Genomic DNA, 20753 nt, shown 5'->3' with positions numbered 1-20753 from the left:
CTCACTGGTATGTAAATTCCGCCAAGGCCTACCTGTAGAACCAATATCTTATGTCTTTTCCACTATCCACTCCCGTATAACATTTCTGTACACTCGTAGTGCGACTTGAGCAGACTAATCGAACCATTAGGTGTTCGTAATGGAATAAAAGTGTACGATTTGATGTGAGTGTGCTTTAAGTACTACTGTGAAATACCGGTGTGAACTAGTGTAACTTTCACGGCATCTTGAGTGTGCCTGTGTGTGTGTGTACTCGCGAGCGCGCGTCCAGCAGCTGGTGCAGCCCTCTCGCACAGCCCCACTCTGCGCGCATGCGCGCTGGTGCTACTCGGCGCAGACCGAGAGAGCTTATCATCGTCGAGAGAGAACAGGGGTGGGGGGGCGAGAAACCGGTTCGTGTGATGGTACGTGCATGGGGTAACGGTAACGCGAATATTTACGATGAAGTGTGAGATTCAGTGCCGTGCGGCGGCGTCACCGTAGAAAGCCTCACCATCACCATCGGGAAGGAGGAGAAAGGAGTAGGTCTGCCGAGGCTGAACGTGGAGGATGCACCATCACTGACCCACTGATCGTTACCGGGAGGAGGGGAACGCATCCGTCCCTTACGGCGGACTAATATTAGCTTAATTCGGGCGCCACATCCGATGTGAAGCCGCGGGTATGGACGGGTAGGCAGGGGAGGAGGCGACCAACGGTACATAACGGAGGAACGAGCCCGAGGACGAGGAGGAGGAGGAGGAGGAGGGAGAAAGATGAATTCGGTGGATGGAGCAGGAGAAACGGGCCCGGACGGCCTGGCGACGGCAGGTAGGGCGTGTGAGCGTGTGCGCGAACTGCTTTATCGCCATGATGCCTTCACATACGCCCATTGACTTGGAAGATGTGCACGCGCGCGCGCGCGCGAGGAGCACGCTCAGAGCGCCGTACTGTATTTGCTATGGGCATATGGTCACATGCCCATTTACGAGTTTTTGTACTCCAAAGCCAATGGGAATGCTGCTGTCTGATTGGCTACCGCGTTTTAATTACCGTATTATAGCAACTGCAACTGACTTTGAGGCGATATAATTATGGACTCCTATATTGATTTTCACAGGGGTGGTTGCGATGATCACGTTTGAGACTGAATGTTTGATGGCATCATTTTGTCAAAACAGCACCGGCACTGGTGTGCAAGAGGAGTTGGGGATGTCGATACAGGCTCCGGCCGGCCTTCCTGTGTGGAGTTTGCATGTTCTCCCCTTGCGTCCACAGTCTTCATCTCACGTTCCAAAACATGCATGTTCATCAAAGACTCTGAATTATTGTGAGATGTCATTGTGAGTGTGAATGGTTTTTGGTCTATGTGAGCCCTGTGATGAGTGGGGTACCCCGCCACCCCTCGCCCACGGTCAGTCGAGCTCACCCTTGACCCTAATGAGGTTAAGTGGTATGGAAGATGGATGGGTGAACATTCAAACAGCTATCGGCCACATTCAAGTCAGAGTGAGACATCTTCCTGATGGTTGTTGTGTAATCAGGCTAATGAGTCCTGACAGTTCGAGCAACTTTCTTTGAAGCCCTCCACAACGCAGTTATTTTGGGCTCATCGCTGACTCAGTGCGTATGTTTGTGCGCATCCCTCACTGATCTGCTGTCTGCTGCTCAAACTGACAACTGATGGATCACTCGGGTTGCTCGTCGATTGTTTCGATCCTTGGTCCTTAAAGACGCGTCCATGCTGCAAACCTCATTCATGATGAGTCACTGAGCTAAACTCCCACACTTAGATGCAAGTCCGACCGCTCTACTCTCAGCCACAGAGCCCAGCATGGACCACGGTAAAACCACGTTTGGTGCAGTCATGTTGGCAGGAGAGATAACAACGTGTCTCGGAATTCTAGGGTCCAGTAAAGCAGAGTCGGTCCGGGCGGGTGACGTCCTGACAGTACTCAGAGAGAAAGTGGCCTTTGTGTCAGGTAAAGTCCACTGCCAGAGCATGGCGGCATTCTGCTTTGGTCTGGTCTTGACCCAGTTAAATGTCCAGGGGGACGAGACAAACGAGGAGGACCGATCCTGACCTTCCCAGCCAGGACCAACCATGAGCGGATAAAGCAGGAAGATCTGAGCCGGCTGGTGACGTACCTGTCAACCATACCTAGGTGCGCTCGTTTGTCGTCGCATCAACCCGCAGGACTGTCCGTCTCCGTTGACCGTCTCTCTTTCTCTCTGTTTCAGTGAGGACGTGCGCGCACGAGGGTTCACAGTGGTAGTGGACATGCGTGGTAGTAAGTGGGACAGCGTGAAGCCCGTGTTGCGTACTTTGCAGGAATCCTTTTCCTCCAACATCCACACGGCGGTGCTCATCAAACCTGATACCTTTTGGCAGAAACACAAGACCAACCTGGGCAGTGCCAAGCTCAGCTTTGAGGTACTGCTATTTCATTCGAAATTAGCACGAATGCCATTAAGTTCCAAAAATACGACCTCCAATTTCATTACTAACAACTTCACTTCTAGTAATGTAAACTTCATTCCTACTGAAGCTTGTTACCAATTCAGAATTTTGTCTTCAGACCAATCTAGTGTCTGTCGAAGGTCTGTCCCGGTTGGTCGACCCTTCTCAGTTGACGTCTGACCTCGGTGGCTCCTTGGAGTATGATCATGTGGAGTGGACCGAGCTGCGTCTGGGTCTGGAGGAGTTCTCGGGGGCCGCCACGCAACTGTTGAACCAGTTGGATCAGCTGGAAGTTGGGCTGACCAGCTTACCAGAACCGCAAGATGTGGATGACTCCCGCAAGTAAGGATCCCACTTATTGATTAGCGGCCCAAAAGCTTGCCAGTGTGTGTCAAAGGGACAAAATAAAACATTTTAGCAACAGCATCAGAAGCCATTTCTGATCTGCAGAATACTCGAAGAACACAATCGTCTCCGAAACACCATCGCGACAGCGCCAGTTGACGCCCTCGACCGAGAGGGGAGGAGCTTGCTCCAGCGCATGCGCCTGGGCCCCTCCCACGGGGACACCTCCAACGAGAGCGGCGGCGGGAGCCATGGCAGCTGGCTGTCAGGTGGGGCCGACTTCCAAAGCGTGGCTCCAAAGGTCTCCTCTCTACTAGACCGTCTGCAGGTGGCTCGCACTCACCTGCTGCAGAGCTGGAGCGACAGGAAGCTCCACCTGGACCAGGCGCTGCAGTTGCACCTGTATGAGCAGGATGCCACCAAGGTGAGCTGGAGCAGACTCACCTACCAAGCGGCTGGCGAGTCATCCGCAAATCACGCTTCATCAAATTTTGTCTCCAACAGATGTCCGAGTGGATCGCCCACAGTAAGGAGTTGTTCATGCAGACTTTGGTGGAGGTCGGTCAGAACCACCAGCACGCCGTTGACTTACAATCACAACATCAGCACTTCACCTCAAATGTGATGGTGAGTTTGTGAAGTCACTCAGCATTTTCGTTTCGCTGTTCCACCCTTTGCAAACGTCACATTCCGTGTGCGTGTGTGTGTGTGTGTGTGTGTGTGTGTCTGTGTGTGTGTGTGTGTGTGTGTAGAACGGGAGTGTAAATGTGGACAGTGTCGTTACTGTGGCAGCCAGGCTTGCAGAGGCTGGTCACTTTGGGGCGGAGAGGATTGCCACGGTGTCCTCACAGCTACAAGAAGACTGGAAGTTACTGACCACAGCTCTGGAAGAGCGTAGCAACACGTTAGCCATGGCCACTGGCTTCCACCAAGGGGCAGAGCAGGTGATTAGTCAGAAGTCGGTGATTGTGCCGCTGCTTCTGGTGTGCCCACCTCGGCCACCATGCACACAAACCAAAACTATAAGTGACTCAGGAAGATGAGTCGTTTTTTTTCATAGAGGATAAAGAATATATGCGTGTGAGTACTGTTATATTATTCATCTACATGCATTGCTTCACCATTTGTGTTCAAATGGCTTAAAAGGGCTCTAAGACTGAAGCTATGCATGCTAACCGTGAGCACGTCAATGGCATTTTTCATTGTTTCTGAGCATTAAAATAGGCATCCCAGCATGCGTTAAAAAGAGCACAAAAACACCAAGAGGGGAGGTTTCCCGAAGAAAGAAAAAAAAAATGAAGAAGCAAACATGTGAAAAAGCGAATTGCGAATCGGCCGAAGATTGTCGTACATCTTCATAGATTTCCCCGTCCTGTCCTCCCACCTGGTTATGTACGCAGTTCCTTCACAAAGCGGAGGCGTGGCTTCAGACCTATGCCGAGGCATCGCTGCCGATGGCAACGGCTGAGCTGGAGGAAGCTGTAAAAAAACACCAGGAGCTGAATGAGGAGGTGTCTGCCAACTACACTCAGGTGATTGTCTCGGCGTCGGTGTGGCAATCCGGACATCGGTTTTGTTTGCCCTTCCGCTCACATGTCTGTGCGCAGGTCAGCGAGAGTGGTAAAGCCTTGCTGGACGTGTTAAACCGCAGCACGGTGACTGACCACAATGACACGTCAACTAAACCAGACCTTACTGGCACCACGCATGGCATCATGGGAGTTCTGCACCAGGTCATGCAGGTACAGCCGACTTGGCATCTCACTATTACTTTGGGGACGGACAGCTGCGGATTCACTGAACTCTGTCGCAGGGTCACCATGACCTGGAGAACGCGTGGCAACATCGCAAGCTCCGCCTCCACCAGCGCCTTCAGTTGTGCGTGTTTCAACAAGACGTCAAACAGGTACAATGCGCGCATTGACTGACAGGATGGGACCTGACTGCTTCCTGGCTTGTGACACAATAAACGTCTCTATCCATCCGTTGTTCCTCAATGCGCGCATTGACTGACAGGATGGGACCTGACTACTTCCTGGCTTGCGACACATTCGGCCTCACAATAAGCGTCTCTTATCCATCCGTTTGTTTCCCTCCCTCCGACCGTGTCAGGTGTTGGACTGGGTGGAGCAGCACGGTGAGGTTTTCCTCAACAAACACAGCGGCGTCGGGAAGTCTCTGCATCGAGCGCGAGCGCTTCAGAAACGTCACGACGACTTCCAGCAAGTGGCTCAAGTGAGCGTGACCCTCGCGATTGTCACACTTCTTTGTACGTACGCGTGACGTGTTCACGGTGCGCATGTGATTGTTGTGCGCGCGCGTTAGAACACTTACACCAACGCAGAGAAGCTCCTGGAAGCCGCTGACCAACTGGCTCAGTCTGGCGAGTGTGAGGAGGAAGAGATCTACCAGGCGGCCCGAGACTTGGAGCTCCGCATGCAGGTGACCCAGCACGACGTGACAATAAATTAAGCGCAATGCCGAAGTATTCCTTTTCTCCGCTCAAAGAAATTGCAACGATCTATTTCGATTATTGAGCTGGAGAGAAACGCATGCGACGTGCTGTGTGCGTTTGCGTGTGTGTTTCCGCAGGCGTTCATTCAGAAAGTAGAACAAAGGAAGATGCTGCTCGACTTGGCCGTGTCCTTCTACACACACACCAAAGAGGTAACGTCTGAAGGATGCGAGTGACAGAACTCGAAACCCGATCTCCATCACAGTCCCGACCTCCCACACGCAGCTGTCGTCCTGGATGGAAGGACTCCAGAAGCAGCTCTCGACTGACCTCTGCACCGGTTCGGAATCGGTCGAAGCTCTGCAGGCGCTCATGAACCAGCAACAACAGCAGCAGGCCAACACACAGGTAAAAGGCTGGTTTGTCTGATCCCAGACCTAAACACTAACCTTCTCACCAAAGCCCGACATCCCTTCCACTGCCGACCCCGACTTCTAACCCTCACATTAACCCGGCCTCTAAACCCCGCCCCGCAGGAGGCTGCAATGAGTGTCATCAGAGAAGGGGAAGACCTCATCCTGCAACTCAGGTAGAGAGCCTGGATGCCTTCGATTCGCGTCCCATGGCTGCATGGCGGTTACGGTTACTTCCCTCCATGAGCTGGCTCGGGCTCAATCGAGTGTTTGTGTTTGTTTCGTACTGGAGTTGGGTGTCTTTGTTTCCATCTCGGTGCATGAAGCTGATCGCTTGAGGTGTGGTTTACAAAGTGACTGTCGTGTGCATTTGTTTTAGGCCCCAGGGCAGCTCAGTGGCCCATGTGGAGTCAGTGCTGCAGCACCTGGAGGAGTTCCACGTTCAGCTGGAGGAAGTTTTCCATCAGCGGAAGATCCGATTAGATGTTTACCTGCAACTGCGTATCCTACAACAGTGCATACTGGAGGTAAATGTGGGGACATTTCAAAATGACCTTGAAACCTCGCCGTTGTTGGTCAATGTGTACGTGCTGTTTCCTAGGTAACCGGGGAGATGGACGCCTGGAAGCAGGAGCTCCAGAAACAATCCCAGGACCTTTCTGCTGAGAAGCGGCTATCTGACGCAAGCCAAGAAAAGCAGGCACTCGGGCCGTCGCGACTCGCTGAAGCTAGCCCGGAGGCACTGACATTAGCGCAGCAACGCATTCACAGGTAGACACTTTGGTGTTCAGACAAAGAGGAAAAAAAAATGTCTACTTGAGAGTGATATTTCAGAATTCATTTGATTGATCTCCAGGCACATGGAACGGAGGCTCGCGGTGAACAACATGACCTACGAGGTGGTCCAACAAGGTCACGACCTTCAGCAGTACATCACCGAGGTCAAGTCAACAGGTGAGGCAAACGGGAATTGCAAACTGTTACGTTCAGAGAGATGGAACTCACAAAATGGACCAAGGAGTAACGGCTGATCGTTTCATTTCATTTGTTTTGTTCCAGAGGCTCTTGATATGTTTTGAGAGCTCAGTTCGTTATAGGATGGAGGTATGATGAAAGATGGGTTCATAATTTAGACATAGCAGATTGGGTTGAAAATTGGATTTTGGTTGTGTGCTAAACTAAATCTTAAGTCCTATTCTTCGAAAATGTTGGTGGTGGGTGAATGGCTCTGTGGGTAACACTGCAGTGCTGACCTTCGACACACAGAGATTGGGGTTCAAGTCCTTTCAGAGTGAAAGCCACTGGGGTCTTACTCCTCAATAAAAACGAGAAGGTTGGATCTGGAGTAAAAACTGTGTCAAGCATCATGTGAGTGACTTGCTCTGATGACCCCTGATGGGGCAAAGTCACTTTTTCTTCGAAAATGTTGGTAGTAAAATGAGTATTTTTTTGCCACAGCTATAGTGATAACCTGGTGACGCATTTCTTGGTCGTGGCTGGCATGCGGGTTCTGCACCCTGGTCCTCCAGGCCCCATCGTGGCTGGAGGGACACTTTTCTCGTCAACAGCTCGGATTCGAGTCGCTTCTTCTCCACGTCGAGAGGAGCCAGATGAGGTGGCTCGGGCATCTGATTAGGATGCCTCCTGGACGCCTCCCTGGTGAGGTGTTCTGGGAGATGTCCCCCGGGGACCACCCAGGAAGTGCTGGGAATGCCTTGGAATCCCCCGAGACGAGTTGGAAGAAGTGGCTGGGGAGAGTAGAAAATAGATGGATGGATTATAATTATCATTAATACCGCAGGCCCTCTTTGGTAAACGTCGACGTAAACAGTGACGTTTGGACGCTTTACGATGACGTAATGACGTCGCTCCTACTTGGTTCTTTGCCGGTGGAAAACAAAATATGTTCTTCTGAAGAACTTGCGAAGCGCCAACTAAGCACGGCACTGGCCCTGGCCCCAAACGAGCACCAAGTTCTTTTTGGGTGCAAAAGGGGTATTAAAGAGGGGGATCGGCACAGGGAAGTCTGGGCATTTCTGCCTCAATTGCTGCATCTGCCCAGATAAGCAGAAGGGAGTGTCATCATGTTCTCCATGAACTGGGTTGTTCTTTGGTTTGCTTGCCACTTCCTTCAGTGACTGTGGTTTTCTTATGAACAGTACTCTAGTTTATAGCCCCTTCTCTTTAAAGTTGAATAAGTAGCTTTATGTTTCTTGCGTTGGGGTTCTCGTGCTTCCTCCTCAGTGCGCTCACGGGTCAAAATTGCAGGCTTCACCTAAATGATGTCACTTTGCGGGTGACAGCTTAGCTGCTGAGCCGGGAGTGGTGAAGCACCTGTGTAGCTCTTCACTTTGGAGTGTGGGGACACCTACAGGAAACCAGCCATCCGATACCAGCACCAGCACCATTATGGAAGTGAAAAGAACTATAAGGGAGAAAATATGATTGAGTAGAATGTGATATATTAATACACTGTAGAGTGGCTGATGTAAGTCTGCCTGCTTCAGTAACATACAGATGATTTAAGTGTGTGTGTGTGTGTGTGTGTGTGTGTGTGTGTGTGTGTGTGTGTGTGTGTGTGCGTGGGGGGGGGCAGAGGACGATAATGGGGGAGGGCGGAAGGGGGATGGGGTAGCCATGGAAACTGCACTCAGCTGGTCCCCATGGAAACCCGCTCATTGACTTTGCCGTGAACACACGCACACACACACACACACACACACACACACACACACACACACACACTGTAAGCACATGATTGGTGGTTGCACATTTATAGTAATGTACTTGAATTTCATTGGTGGAGTCTATTTTCTGACATGCACGTGCACATGTCTGCGTGTTTCCCTGTGTGTGTGTGTGTGTGTGTGTGTGTGTGTGTGTGTGTGTGTGTGTGTGTGTGCGTGTGTGTGTGTGTGTGAGAGTACCAGGAATTGAGCTGTCAGAGGTGGAGGGCAATCTCTCATCTCAGGTTGAGGAGCTGCAACGCCTGATGCTGGACAAACAGAAGGAACTGCAGCAGATTGCGGATCACAGTCATACACACCTGGAACAGAACCTGCAGCTTAGACACCTACAGAACCAGGTCAAACAGGTAACTCACACACACATGCACACACGGGTCACACGGGTCACACGGACACACCCGCAACGCCAAATATGCGGTCGACACCTGTGGTTCTGAATCACGTGCATCGGTCAGGTGCTGGGTTGGATCACGGAGGGTGAGGTCATGCTGTCATCCTGCATGCTGAACTCCAGTTGTTTGTCAGAAGCCGAACAGCTGCAGAGGGAACACGAGCGCCTCCAACAGGCCATAGAGGTTACTACACACACGCACACAACTGAAGGCTTCGCATCTCCATTGGGGAACATCTAACTGGTGTTATGTCCAGGCTCTCCTGCATGCTGACTCCCTGCAGAGGACCCACCAGGTGGCTCTGGCCCTGCAGCAGAGAGCAGAACTGCTCGTCAGGTTAGTCCACAGACACACTGCCACTGCGTATTAGGCATTCAGGAAGTAAGGATTTGTTTTTTCTCGTCGACTTGACCAAATCTGGCGACACAGTGATCAAATACTTAGCACGTCGGCCTCACAGTGCAGAGGTGCAGGCTTCAATTCTGGCTCCAGACTTCCTTTGTGGAGTTTGCATGTTCTTCCCGTGCCTGCGTGGTTTTTTTACGGGTACTCCGGTTTCCTCCCACATTTCAAAAACATGCATGGCAGGTTGATTGGGCACCCCAAAATTGACACGAATGGTTTTCCATCTATGTGCGCCCTTGCGATTGGCTGGCAACCGGTTCAGGGTGTCCCCGCCTACGGCCCTGAAGACGGCTGGGATAGGCTCCAGCACGCCTCCCGAGGATACGCCGATTAGAAAATGGATGGATGGATATACCAGATCTTTTTTGCACTGCAATCCAATTTCTCTGTCTCTGAGTTTGTCTCTGTGCCGCTTGCGTTTGTTTGCTTGACCCAAAACACCGACCCCTGATCTAGGTCAGGCCATTATGATCCGGACGCAGTGAGGTCCTGCGCGCAGACGGTGGCGCTCCACTGGCAGACTCTGATGCTGCGGATCGAGGACCGACTCAAACTGGTCAATGCTTCCGCCGCTTTCTACAGAACATCGCAACAGGTTGTCAGAAGTTTTGTCCTCCTATCAATATGAAACATTACATTTTTAGCACAACTACTTTGTTAATGTTGTTAAAATGCACTTTTCTCGCCAATTTGAGATTTTGGCTCAGTTGAGATTTTGGCTGGTTGTTTGATATCTTGGGGACTTTTAAGGCAGAACCTGAAAGAGGGAGCATCAACGCCATTGATGGTGAAGCAAGATATTACAGATTTTAGCCTTATTTGTGGCGGATATTTTCCTGTGGCAACTTTAAGCACAAGCCTCGTGCTCATCGACTCTGTCTAATCGAAACAAAAAACACATGGAGGTGCGGTGTCGTTTTTCATCGCTTATCGTGGGCTAATGTTGTTTCAGTCGTGTATTTCAGCCAAAAAGTGTCAGTAGTGTGTATGTGAGAACATTTCAGTTGTGTAAAAGCATTTCAGTTTTTCTTTTTAATTTAAAATAACTTTAACCTCCAGTATCCCTCACCATGGCCAGCAGCAGAACCCAAGGTCCTCTTTGGGACCAATTTTATATCCATCATACCAGCTGCTAGCTAGCGCTATGCTCACCTGGGTGTTATTGTAGTTAGTTTACCTTGCTAGGACGGCGTGAACGCAGCCCGCTTTCACCCGTGACGTGCACTGTAGCAACCTTCACAAGTTCCGTGATTTCCTATGTCTGGGAGGGCTGTGAGAGTAACAAGTGGTGGGGGACGACGGAAAGGAGAAATGACACTTTAAGCTACTCGCCGGTTAGCATTATTGTGCTGGCGTGGCCTGTTCTGATTCGAATTTTAAAATTCTGATTCGGTGTCTGTTTCGAGGCGAGTCACCGCCTAGTCAGTCGTGTGTGAGAGCATTTCAGTCTTCAAAAAATGTCATTTGTCTGTGTGGAAGCATTTCAGTAGTGTGTGAGTGAAAAAATGTCAGTCGTGTGTGTAGGACCTGTTCAGGGGTGAGTGTGAGGGCATTTCAGAGGTGGGGGAATGGAGAAGTGTGGTTGTGTGTGAGTGTGTGTGTGTGTGTGTGAGAGAGAGAGAGAGCGAGAGAACATTTCCATAGTCGATATGAGAGTGTTTTAGTATGTGAGCAGTAATCGTGAATGATGTCCCAAAGAGCCCTCATACTGACCTGTGTGTCCACTTGGAATATGCAGGTATGCGGTGTGCTGGAGAGTCTGGAGCAGGAGTACCGCAGGGAGGAGGACTGGTGCGGGGGCGGAGACAGACAGCCTGAGCATCTCCTGCCTCTCATCAACAAACACATGGAGCAGAAGGAAGCCTTTCTCAAGGTGTCGTGTAAAGCAGTGGCTCCCCACCCGGGTTCCCCAGCTCCCCGGGGTCTGCTAGCTACAATTTGGGCCTTTACAAAGTCATGGGCAATTAAAAAAAAAAAAGAATCGGACCCCATATTGGAGAACTGCTGATGTTAAATACAATTCTAATTTGCTAGCGGTAATGACAACGCCCTTCACTTTCTTGTTACTATGGAAACAGGCCTGCACGCTCGCGAGACGGAACGCAGAAGTTTTCCTCAAGTACATCCACCGCAATAGTGTCACCATGGCAAACATCTCCGGCCACAATGTCACCGTGTCGGGGGTCACCGAGGTCACTGGGCACTCACGGGTACCAGAGCAACAGGTCAAAGGTGACATGAACCCCAACGCACGCATGCACGTACACCATGTGAAAATGTAAAGGAGCCCCAGGAAACACGGCGCTTATCATTTGTGTGCTTGTGCGTCATGTCCAGGTATCCTCAGTGAGTTGCTTCAGAGAGAAAATAGAGTTCTTCATTTTTGGACATTAAAGAAGCGCCGACTGGACCAGTGCCAGCAGTACGTCATGTTTCAGAACCACACACAGCAGGTACGTAACGCTGGCTAATGATGTTGTGTTGATGAAAATGTAACTGTATTGCAATGATCAATCCTTGCATCCTATTCCGATCAAATGGATTGATATATTTTTACAGCAGCAAAAGTAGCCTCAATGTCATCCTTTCACCCTGAAATTTGATGACTTCTGATCACTTTTCCTCAAGTCACCCAAAATGCACAAAAACTGAAATAAAAATTTATTCGGATGTTGTCAAATTCAAGCCGCGTCAATTAAAATCGATTTCCGATTCATTGGCATGCGGAGGTTACGGTGGGAATTTTCCATTCAAAATGGAGTTTGAAACAGTCACATGAACTGGCTTAGTGTCCACCACATTTTATGTGCACATTAGTCATGGAGGGTCATCCGGGGGGGAAATTGAAACAGTAAAAGTCCAAATCATGTACAGTATCTTTGTGGGACTTTGAAAGAGTACAGAGAACTGTATGCGTTTCAACCACATTGTCACTGGTTCTCTGTAAAAATGCAGAAATTAGTCTTGAAAGGCTGCATTGAGTCATTTATCAAAAAAAAAAAACCCGAAATAAATACAATACCCTGAACTGGACAGGCTCTGGATTGGTTGGCACAGTCAGGAGACCACTACCTGGCCACACACACGTCACCAGGAGCAACAGCGACGGAGACGCAGGAGTTGCTCAACCAGCACCGGCAGTTTTGTGTTTCGGCCAAGGTAAGAGTGTGCACGGAGCCGGCCCAAGGTGCAAAGGTTTATTTTTGTTCGTTTTGAAGGGCTTTAGCGCAGTGAGACTGCGCAGTGTGTTGTTTGGGCTCCCCCTAGTGGTAAGTGAAAGAACCACTGCCTGAGCACGGTTCAGTTGTATTTAACTTTTTAGTAGATTTCATCTTTAAGAAGTGATTGATTTTGTTTGAATGTAGGTAAAATGTTTATACAATGTTTTTGGTGTAATTCATTTAAATTCGGTCTTTAAAAACTGCTTTTATTTTCATATACTAAGGCGCAGTGTTGATATTCAAGCTACGTGTATACCGGCCTAGATGATAGTCAGGATTCCATACGCTGTATCAATTAGAATGTTTTTTTTTTTTTTTAAATCAGCTCCGAGTGTGCATGGTGCCAAAGATGATGACATGAAGCCTCTCACTCCTTCTGTCATGTTCTCCTCAGCACACCCAGGAAAAGGTTCACTTGCTCATCCAACTGGCCGAGAGCATGCTGACGAAAGGCCACGCCCACCGCCTGGAGCTTCGCCGCTGTGTTTCCGCCGTGGATAAACGGTACCGGGACTTCACCGTCAGGATGGGCCAGTATCGCCACGTGCTAGAGACGGCACTGGGAGGCTGCTCAAAGGTACCCCCCCATGCCCCCCCCTCCCCCCCTCGTCAAAAGCATTTCCAATCGACCGCATTGTAAATTGGATTGCCAGTTACAGCGGGAACATGTAAATGTATCATCATCGGGGTGGTGATTTCCAACCACGATGCCACATTTGTACAACATCATCTAATGAGTTCACAAATGATTATTTATTTTCTTCAAATAGTTAAAGAATATAAACAGGAGGGTGTGCCCCCCCCCCCCACCCTCTACCCCCCATTAGGACAACAAGGACTTGGAGCTCGAACTGATTCCCAACAGTCTGTCTGACTCGGACCCGGAAGTCAATCTGTCAGACCCCAGCCACCAGGTCAGCGATGAGAAGAGACGCTCAGCCCGCAAGAAAGAGTGAGTAACCGAGTCTTGGCCATCGCCTTTGCGCGGTGATTCTAAAAGTCTTACATTTAATCTTTCATTATTGTGATATGTTGCCAAACATTCATTTGGGTCAATTTTTGTGATTTAGCCTATGTGCAGTGCATTTAAATGATTTAGCTAGTTTAACAGGCCCACTATGCTACTGTACTTTAATGTCGGTCATGGCGGCGGTACTTGGCAAGTCAAGTATTGTTCGAAGTGCTGCTTGTCATAAATATGCTAAGAACCATTGCAGTGCGCTTCATGTTGGCTGACAAGTGTGTATATTGCAGGTACATCATGGCGGAGTTGCTGCAGACGGAGAGGGTCTATGTCAGGGACCTTCAAGAATGCATCGAGGTACCACTCGATCCAGTTTGCACTGTTCACATCGGTTTTAGGCAGAGATGGCAAAACCGCTCATGCTCGAATGCACAGATGAATGAAGAAGAAGAAAAAGACTGTTCAAGTACTGATTCAACTCATTTGTATTCAATATAAGTAAAAAAAAAAAAAAAAAACAAGTACCGTGAATGAAATGTACTTAAATGCTCTACTGAAGGCAGCACGATGGTCTTCTGGTTAGCACGTTTGCCTCACAGTGGTTCGACTCCGAGCTTCCTACATGGACTGCGTGGGGCCCCCCCCATCCCCACACACACACACACACACACACACACACACACACACACACACAAGTCCATACTTTTACTTACCACGCTACTCGAGTGAAGTACAAATACCAAAAAAAAAAAAAAATAATCTACTCAAGTACAGTCATGGATGATTCGTACTTGGTTCCCCATCCTCGCAAGCATTGCTTTGAAGCCGTGACCGCGCTAACGCTGGCGCAACATGATACCTCTTGACTGTGTGGCCCGCCACGCCGCAGACGTACCTGTGGGAGATGACGAGCGGCTCCGAGGACGTCCCGTCTGGTCTCAGCAACAGGGATGACGTGGTCTTCGGGAACATCCAGGATATCTACGAGTTCCATAACAGGTAGGGAATCGGCACGAACGAATGCGTCGGCGTTTGTGCGTGTGCGTCGCGCAAATGACGCAACCACGTCTGTCTCTAGTATTTTCTTGAAGGAGCTGGAGAACTATGAGCAACTTCCTGAAGATGTGGGACATTGTTTTGTCACTTGGGTAACCAAATCCACTTTGATAGTTTAAAAAAAAAAGGGGTTGATCATCCATCCCACCCTTAAGTGGGGTAACCAAATCCACTTTGATAGTTTAAAAAAAAAGGGGTTGATCATCCATCCCACCCTCATGTTTGTGTTTTTGTTCCTCCTCTTAGGCTGACAAGTTCCACATGTACGTGACCTATTGCAGGAACAAGCCAGACTCCAGCTTGTTGATCCAGCAGCATGGTGCTGGCTTCTTTGAGGTGATGCCTTTTTTTTTCACATCCAAAAGGTCTTCAGATCTCACAGTTTCTGTTTCCGGCGACGTTTTCACACTCAAAACCAGTCTTGAGGGCCTTGTACTCGTCTCGGACGCGACTCCCTAAAGGCTTGGTCTCATCTCGTCAGAGAGCGCGGTCCTGAACACGACGCTGTTTTGCCGTGTGGTTTGTTTCGCAGGAGGTCCAGAGGAGACACGGGCTGGCCAACTCCATCTCGTCGGCGCTCATCAAACCCGTTCAGAGGATCACAAAGTATCAACTGTTGCTGAAGGTGAGCCGGCGACGCACGGGCCGACCGACCATTGACTCCATTGACGCGCGAGTATTATTATTTTTTTCTTTGCAGGAGTTGTTGGCCTGCTGCGAAGAAGGAAAAGGCGAGATCAAAGAAGGCCTGGACGTCATGCTGAGTGTTCCCAAGAGAGCTAACGATGCTATGCACGTTAGCATGTTAGAGGGTGACTCTTCCCAAAGCCTTTTTTTTAACTTCCTGTCATATATCGTTAGATCTTTTCAGAATAAATATATAATAAAAATATCAATAACAAAGACAGTGAAAACTAAATTAATAACACATCAACAAATAGATTTTTTTAAATCAATTAATCATTCTAGCCAATTAACTAATCAGTTGATTAACTAATCATATTTTACAATCAACTATATCTCGTGTTCCGTTCCGCGACATATTTGCAATTGAATTTGAGTTACAGCGTTGCTTTGACAAGAGTCTTGAGGCATCTTGGTGCCAAGGAACTACGTTGAGGTGGGGTTGAGGCGCTTCACTTAGACGACAGCGGGCCTTTGCCACCGTCTTGTGGCATCTGTTGGCTTCTAAGTCACTACCCGTAGCAGAACTCGGTTGTTATCGCCGTATACTGGAAAAATAAGGATCTCTCAATTTAAAATATTATTAAAATAAACGCAAAGCAAATTTTTTGTTGTTACACGAACAGCACGTGGTGGATTCGCAGGTTGATGACACCTTCACTGACCAGTTGGTAAAGGAATAATGCTGAGATGTCATTGTCAGGTCTCGAAGAAGGTCTGGAGGTACAAGGTGAGCTCCTGCTGCAAGACTCCTTTCTCGTTTGGGAACCAAAATCCCTCATCAGGAAGGGGCGTGACCGACACCTCTTCCTGTTTGAGCTGTCGCTCATCTTCAGCAAGGAAATGAAAGATTCATCGGGACGAACCAAATACCTTTACAAGAGCCGCTTGAGGGTAGATTTCCACCGCTTGGGCACGCAAAGCGAGAGAAACAAACGGACGAGGGCCTCGGCTAACGACTCAATTTTGTCCCCCCCCCACCCCCACCTCAGACATCGGAACTTGGCGTGACGGAGCACATCGAAGGGGATCCTTGTAAATTTGCGCTTTGGGTCGGCAGGACGCCCACTTCGGACAACAAGACGGTTCTGAAGGTAAATGTTCAGGGTGTCGCTTCTGTTCTGTGAACCGCGGCGGGATTCGTCCTTCAAACCGTCGCGCTCTCCCACCAGGCATCGTCCTTGGAGCTGAAGCAGGAGTGGGTCCGCAGCATTCGCCAAGTGATCCAGGAGAGACGGGGTCACCTGCGGGGGGCGCTGAGGGAGCCCATCCCCCTTCCCAAAACCCCAAATTTGACTCTTGGGCGGCAACGCAGCATCACGCGCAGGTGAGCGCGCCTTTGACTGACCCGGTTACCTTCAATGAGCAAATCATTAACTGTTATCTCTTTTTTTTTTTTTTTTAATAATAATTTCAAAGGAATGGTCGAATCATTCGAGGAGCGCTTAGCACATCTGCTTCACAATTCTGAAGTTTGGGTTCAGACTTTGGACATCATGTCGCTGACTTTTCAACATTTCTGTTTCTAATCAATTGACCTGAGCTAATCCATTCAGAAATGGCGACGCATGCGGTGACCGTGAAGGGCTTCGATCTCCACGGCGACGAGAGTTTGAGGCCGTGTCGCCCTGCCCCGTGTTCCACGACGAGAGGCTTTCCGCATCTGGCTGCTTGACAGACTTTTTTTTTTTGCCCTTCCTGTTTGACAGGGAGACCAGCGAGGATGCCGACAGCTTGGGCGATGCCAGCAGCCAGCCCGACACCGTCTCCATCGCCTCCCGAACATCCCAAAACACCGCAGACAGCGACAAGGTACGGCTCGCTCGCCAACACTTTGTGAGAGGCGTGTGCGTCATGACCTCACCACTGCTGCAGCTGGGTGTGTGCACGCGCGCGCTTGTGTGTGTGCGTGTGTGTGTGTAAGTTTGCATGCGAGGGGGTTTCCTCCCTTCATGGTCTCACTGTTGGAGAAAACTTTGCGTCGTTGCTCTGCTGCAGAGGTAGGTTGTGTTTGTTTGTTTGTTTGTTTTTTTATGTGACAGTGAGCTTATATCAACGTCTCTCAAATCCGAGTTGTATAAAGAGCAGCTCATCTTTAATGCAAGCATTTCGTCCCACAGCTTTGAACCAAAGAACATATAAAACAGTCTAAAGTCTTGACATGATACCAACCAGATTCTGAATTTCTACTTGTAGACCAGGGGCCCCTCACTTTTTTTTTTTTTTTGGGCCAGGGACCGGTTTCATGCGTGTTAATTTTGCCACGGTCCGAACGGGGGCGTGTTTGGTGGGCGGGGCGAGGCAGGTACCACACCGCACCAACGTTCTAAGACTATTTCCCAGCCCTTTGATTGAGCATGGCGCATATTTGACATGACAAGAATCTCACGGCGCATCACCAAACAAAAGCGTCAGAGGGTGTGATGAGCCGACTTCTGAGATACGAGCAGTTGTTTTGATGATTTGTTTGCTTTGACTTGCGAGCAAAAACAAGCTGGGATACGGCCTGACTTACGGAGTGAACCTCACGACAAGCATCTGTTGAGCACATGCTGAAATAATCTTCCGAAAAAGAGACTTCCAACTCTTTCGGGACACTCCCTGTGAAGGATTGTTGTCGCTTGTATACCATTAGTTTTGTTTCATAAAGTCACTCAACGGCTGAGGAACGAACTCAGAACCTTCAGATTGGGAAACAGCCACTCTACCACCCGAGCCATGCCGTTCCCACTTGGTGTTCGTGTACAGCTGGTGTCAGTCGGAATACTCGGACCTCCAAAAGGAGCTTTCCAATTTTTTGTCAGCGTATTTTTAAAACAACCGCATAGTCTTTCGATTCACTAGCTTAATGCTAACACAAAATTGGAAATGTCATACACAGGCTAACGAACAGCACCGGTGTTGCTATGCTGTAACCCTTTTTAGCAATGGATATTTGAACACAAATGGTGGAGGACGACATGTAGACAGATCATATGACAATATTCAAAGTCATACATTATTTATCCTCTGCAAAGAACGACTACTATTTGTGAGCCTGATTGAGTACCGACCCTTCTCCGCGTGTCTCCTCCATGAACAAATGGGTATACTAATGCGCCTAGGTGGCCAAGGTGCACACACCAGATGATTCTAAAAGAATAAATTTGACAGTAACTTACTAAAGTCTTCAGAAAAATATACTACACCACATTGACAAAGGGTGTGGGGTTTGTGATTTCCCGTCCCTAGGTGTGTCTCTATTTTGAAGGATGGGTCAAGTTCTGTACTTTGCAATAACCCACCTGCGTGTTTGTGTACCTGCATCTAGCTGTCGGGAGGCTGCGAGCTAGTGGTGGTGTTGTTGGATTTCTCCTCTGGTTCACCCGGAGAGCTCAGCGTCCGCTGCGGTCAGACTGTGGAGCTCGTGGAACGCTCAGCGGACCGACCTGGCTGGTGTCTTGTTAGAACCACCGATCAAACTCCGCAACAGGTAAGACCCCCAGATACATTTGTGGCGGTCCGGGCAATAGCAACAACTGGTGTGGCCGCACATAACGCACATGCCAGAACCCACCATTGGTGTCAAGTGTTGATGGCGACTGTTTTTTGTTTTTGTTTTTTTTCCCCCACCAGGAGGGCTTGTTGCCGATGAGCGCCCTCTGCCTCTCGCACTCCCACAGTGCTGCCGACATGGAAACACTGGTGCCGGCGTCCCCCGCCTCCTCGGGCAATGCCCCCTCCTGCATCACCACCACCACCTCCTTCAGTGCCTCCAATTCATCGTCGCTGCCGAGCTCCGGGAAGGGTGAGTGTCTTCAGGAACTCGGAATCTGTGACCCCCCGACTTCCCCTATCTGCTGTCCATCTGACTTCCTGTTGACGCTTTCTGGTCAACACTGTTTGTATTCGGGTCCTTTCCTGTCTCTGTTGGTGTCCTCTAAACCAGTGGTTCTCAGCTCTTGCTACCCCGGGACCCACATTTGAATTTAGGTTCATAACAATCAAGAAAATGTAAGGTTCAAAAATAAGTCCCTTTGCTCACTAAATCATGAAAAAAAAAAGAAAAAGGGAAAAAAAATCTTCTTTTAATGGGTGAGTCCTTTAGCTAAGATGTACCCCATGAACAAATAAATAAAATTAATGCACCATTACCTTTATTAGCATGTCTTCGTCACATCCCGGCCGGATTACTGTCATGCACTTTACTTTGGAGTCAGACAGTCCTCCATTAAGCATCTCCAGTTGGTCCATAATGCTGCTGCTCGCCTCGTGACTGGTTCTCGTAAGAGGGAGCACATCACTGCCTTCATTGGCAGGCTTCAATGATAGCCCCCCCCCTCCCCCGCACTGCACATGCCTGTTTTTGTTTTATTAACATTTCAATTTCAAATACATTTGAATGTAACGACTTATCACACTTTACTTTTTAAAAAAAAAAACTTTTTAAAATCGTAAGAGGGAGCACATCACTGCCTTCATTGGCAGCCCTTCACTGATAGCCCCCCCTCCCCCTCACTGCACATGCCTGTTTTTGTTTTATTTATTAACATTTCAATTTCAAATACATTTGAATGTAACGACTTATCACACTTTACTTTTTAAAAAAAAAAACTTTTTAAAAAGTTACATGAAAATTTGTCACACAATTTTTTTATGATTCAAAATTGGAAATACATGGAACAAGTTGTCAATCATATGAAAATGTAAAAAAAAAAGAATTATATGAAAATCCACTGACACTTGCGAACATTAAAATATAAAAATGTTAAATTTGTGTCGGAATAATTTGACACAATATTTCAGTTAGAACTTATAAACTAGAAAGTTTATAAAATGAAATGAAAATTGCTGATTTAAAATACATTTGAATTTTACAAGTCATCGTATTTTACTTTTAAAAGTTTTTTTTAATGAAATTAAAACACAGTTTTCATGTAAAAATGGAAATACATTTGAAATTTAACAAGCTATGGCACTTTATTTATTTATTTTTTATTAAAATGTAAAAAAAATGTTCAATGAAAGTTTCACAGTTTTGATCAAACAAATTGAAACACATTTAAACGTGACAAGTTCAACTTTATTTTCACTATTTCTTGAAATGTAAAAACAAAGTTCAATGAAAATTTGCCACACAATTTTATTCCTAAGTATCACATGAATACGTTTCTGCTCTTTCACCGATAACACGAAGCTGATTTTAGACTTTGAATATGCTGAAATTCTTTCCATTTTCCCGTATATTGAAAAACGTTTGACCATCCTCGCTCTACTGAACAGTTGTTTGTCTATATGTGCATTGCCCTCTCAACTCAAAGTAAGATGGGATAGGCCCCGGGCCCCCAACCGCCCTCGCGAGGGCGAGCACAATTCAATTCACAATTCACGACTGGGTGAATTTATGATTTCTATTTTTCAATTTCATTTGACGTCATCAACTCCATTTCAAGGCACTTTCCTTCCCCTTGTTATCATAAAACAACAAATGGGAACTCTTCTCAAGTCACCCTCCCTTCAAGACCCCGCCCTTTTTGACTAAGCCACGCCCCCTGACCGGTACTCCTTTTGGACTTGGGTCGAGCGCTTCACAACGACCGTGTGGCTTCTCCGCGGGTCACCCCCGATGCCTGCTTTGGTCGCCTTGATGGG

General features: G+C 48.4%; 1 protein-coding gene across 2 annotated transcripts in view; it reads left to right on the top strand.

The window, feature by feature from the left end:
* Positions 1-331: 331 nt before the first annotated feature.
* LOC109510388 (kalirin-like) overlaps positions 332-20753 on the top strand; it is a 21684-nt gene continuing 1262 nt past the window's right edge. Inside the window, exons 1-41 of one of the 2 annotated variants that reach the window (XM_019860666.1) lie at positions 332-810; positions 1887-1961; positions 2030-2144; positions 2221-2413; positions 2559-2782; positions 2891-3209; positions 3290-3412; positions 3538-3729; positions 4186-4317; positions 4393-4527; positions 4599-4691; positions 4898-5020; positions 5111-5227; positions 5378-5452; positions 5526-5648; positions 5777-5829; positions 6033-6180; positions 6255-6424; positions 6510-6607; positions 8584-8747; positions 8856-8975; positions 9049-9128; positions 9654-9792; positions 10936-11070; positions 11276-11429; positions 11535-11650; positions 12234-12356; positions 12813-12995; positions 13246-13370; positions 13673-13739; positions 14272-14381; positions 14461-14530; positions 14685-14774; positions 14971-15063; positions 15139-15250; positions 15826-16016; positions 16115-16216; positions 16295-16449; positions 16832-16934; positions 18433-18594; positions 18738-18909. In XM_019860666.1, the coding sequence (XP_019716225.1) occupies positions 756-810; positions 1887-1961; positions 2030-2144; positions 2221-2413; positions 2559-2782; positions 2891-3209; positions 3290-3412; positions 3538-3729; positions 4186-4317; positions 4393-4527; positions 4599-4691; positions 4898-5020; positions 5111-5227; positions 5378-5452; positions 5526-5648; positions 5777-5829; positions 6033-6180; positions 6255-6424; positions 6510-6607; positions 8584-8747; positions 8856-8975; positions 9049-9128; positions 9654-9792; positions 10936-11070; positions 11276-11429; positions 11535-11650; positions 12234-12356; positions 12813-12995; positions 13246-13370; positions 13673-13739; positions 14272-14381; positions 14461-14530; positions 14685-14774; positions 14971-15063; positions 15139-15250; positions 15826-16016; positions 16115-16216; positions 16295-16449; positions 16832-16934; positions 18433-18594; positions 18738-18909 (5329 nt within the window). In that variant the 5' untranslated portion in view covers positions 332-755. Of the gene's footprint in view, positions 811-1259; positions 1962-2029; positions 2145-2220; positions 2414-2558; positions 2783-2890; positions 3210-3289; positions 3413-3537; positions 3730-4185; positions 4318-4392; positions 4528-4598; positions 4692-4897; positions 5021-5110; positions 5228-5377; positions 5453-5525; positions 5649-5776; positions 5830-6032; positions 6181-6254; positions 6425-6509; positions 6608-8583; positions 8748-8855; positions 8976-9048; positions 9129-9653; positions 9793-10935; positions 11071-11275; positions 11430-11534; positions 11651-12233; positions 12357-12812; positions 12996-13245; positions 13371-13672; positions 13740-14271; positions 14382-14460; positions 14531-14684; positions 14775-14970; positions 15064-15138; positions 15251-15825; positions 16017-16114; positions 16217-16294; positions 16450-16831; positions 16935-18432; positions 18595-18737; positions 18910-20753 lie in introns of those variants that run through there. The other variant, XM_019860665.1, reaches the window with a different exon arrangement.

This window comes from Hippocampus comes, unplaced genomic scaffold (genome assembly GCF_001891065.2).
Source record: "Hippocampus comes isolate QL1 unplaced genomic scaffold, H_comes_QL1_v1.1 scaffold56, whole genome shotgun sequence".
Taxonomy (NCBI): domain Eukaryota; kingdom Metazoa; phylum Chordata; class Actinopteri; order Syngnathiformes; family Syngnathidae; genus Hippocampus; species Hippocampus comes.
The sequence above is the reverse complement of the archived record's forward strand: the minus strand, read 5'-3'. Positions and strand labels throughout refer to the sequence as shown.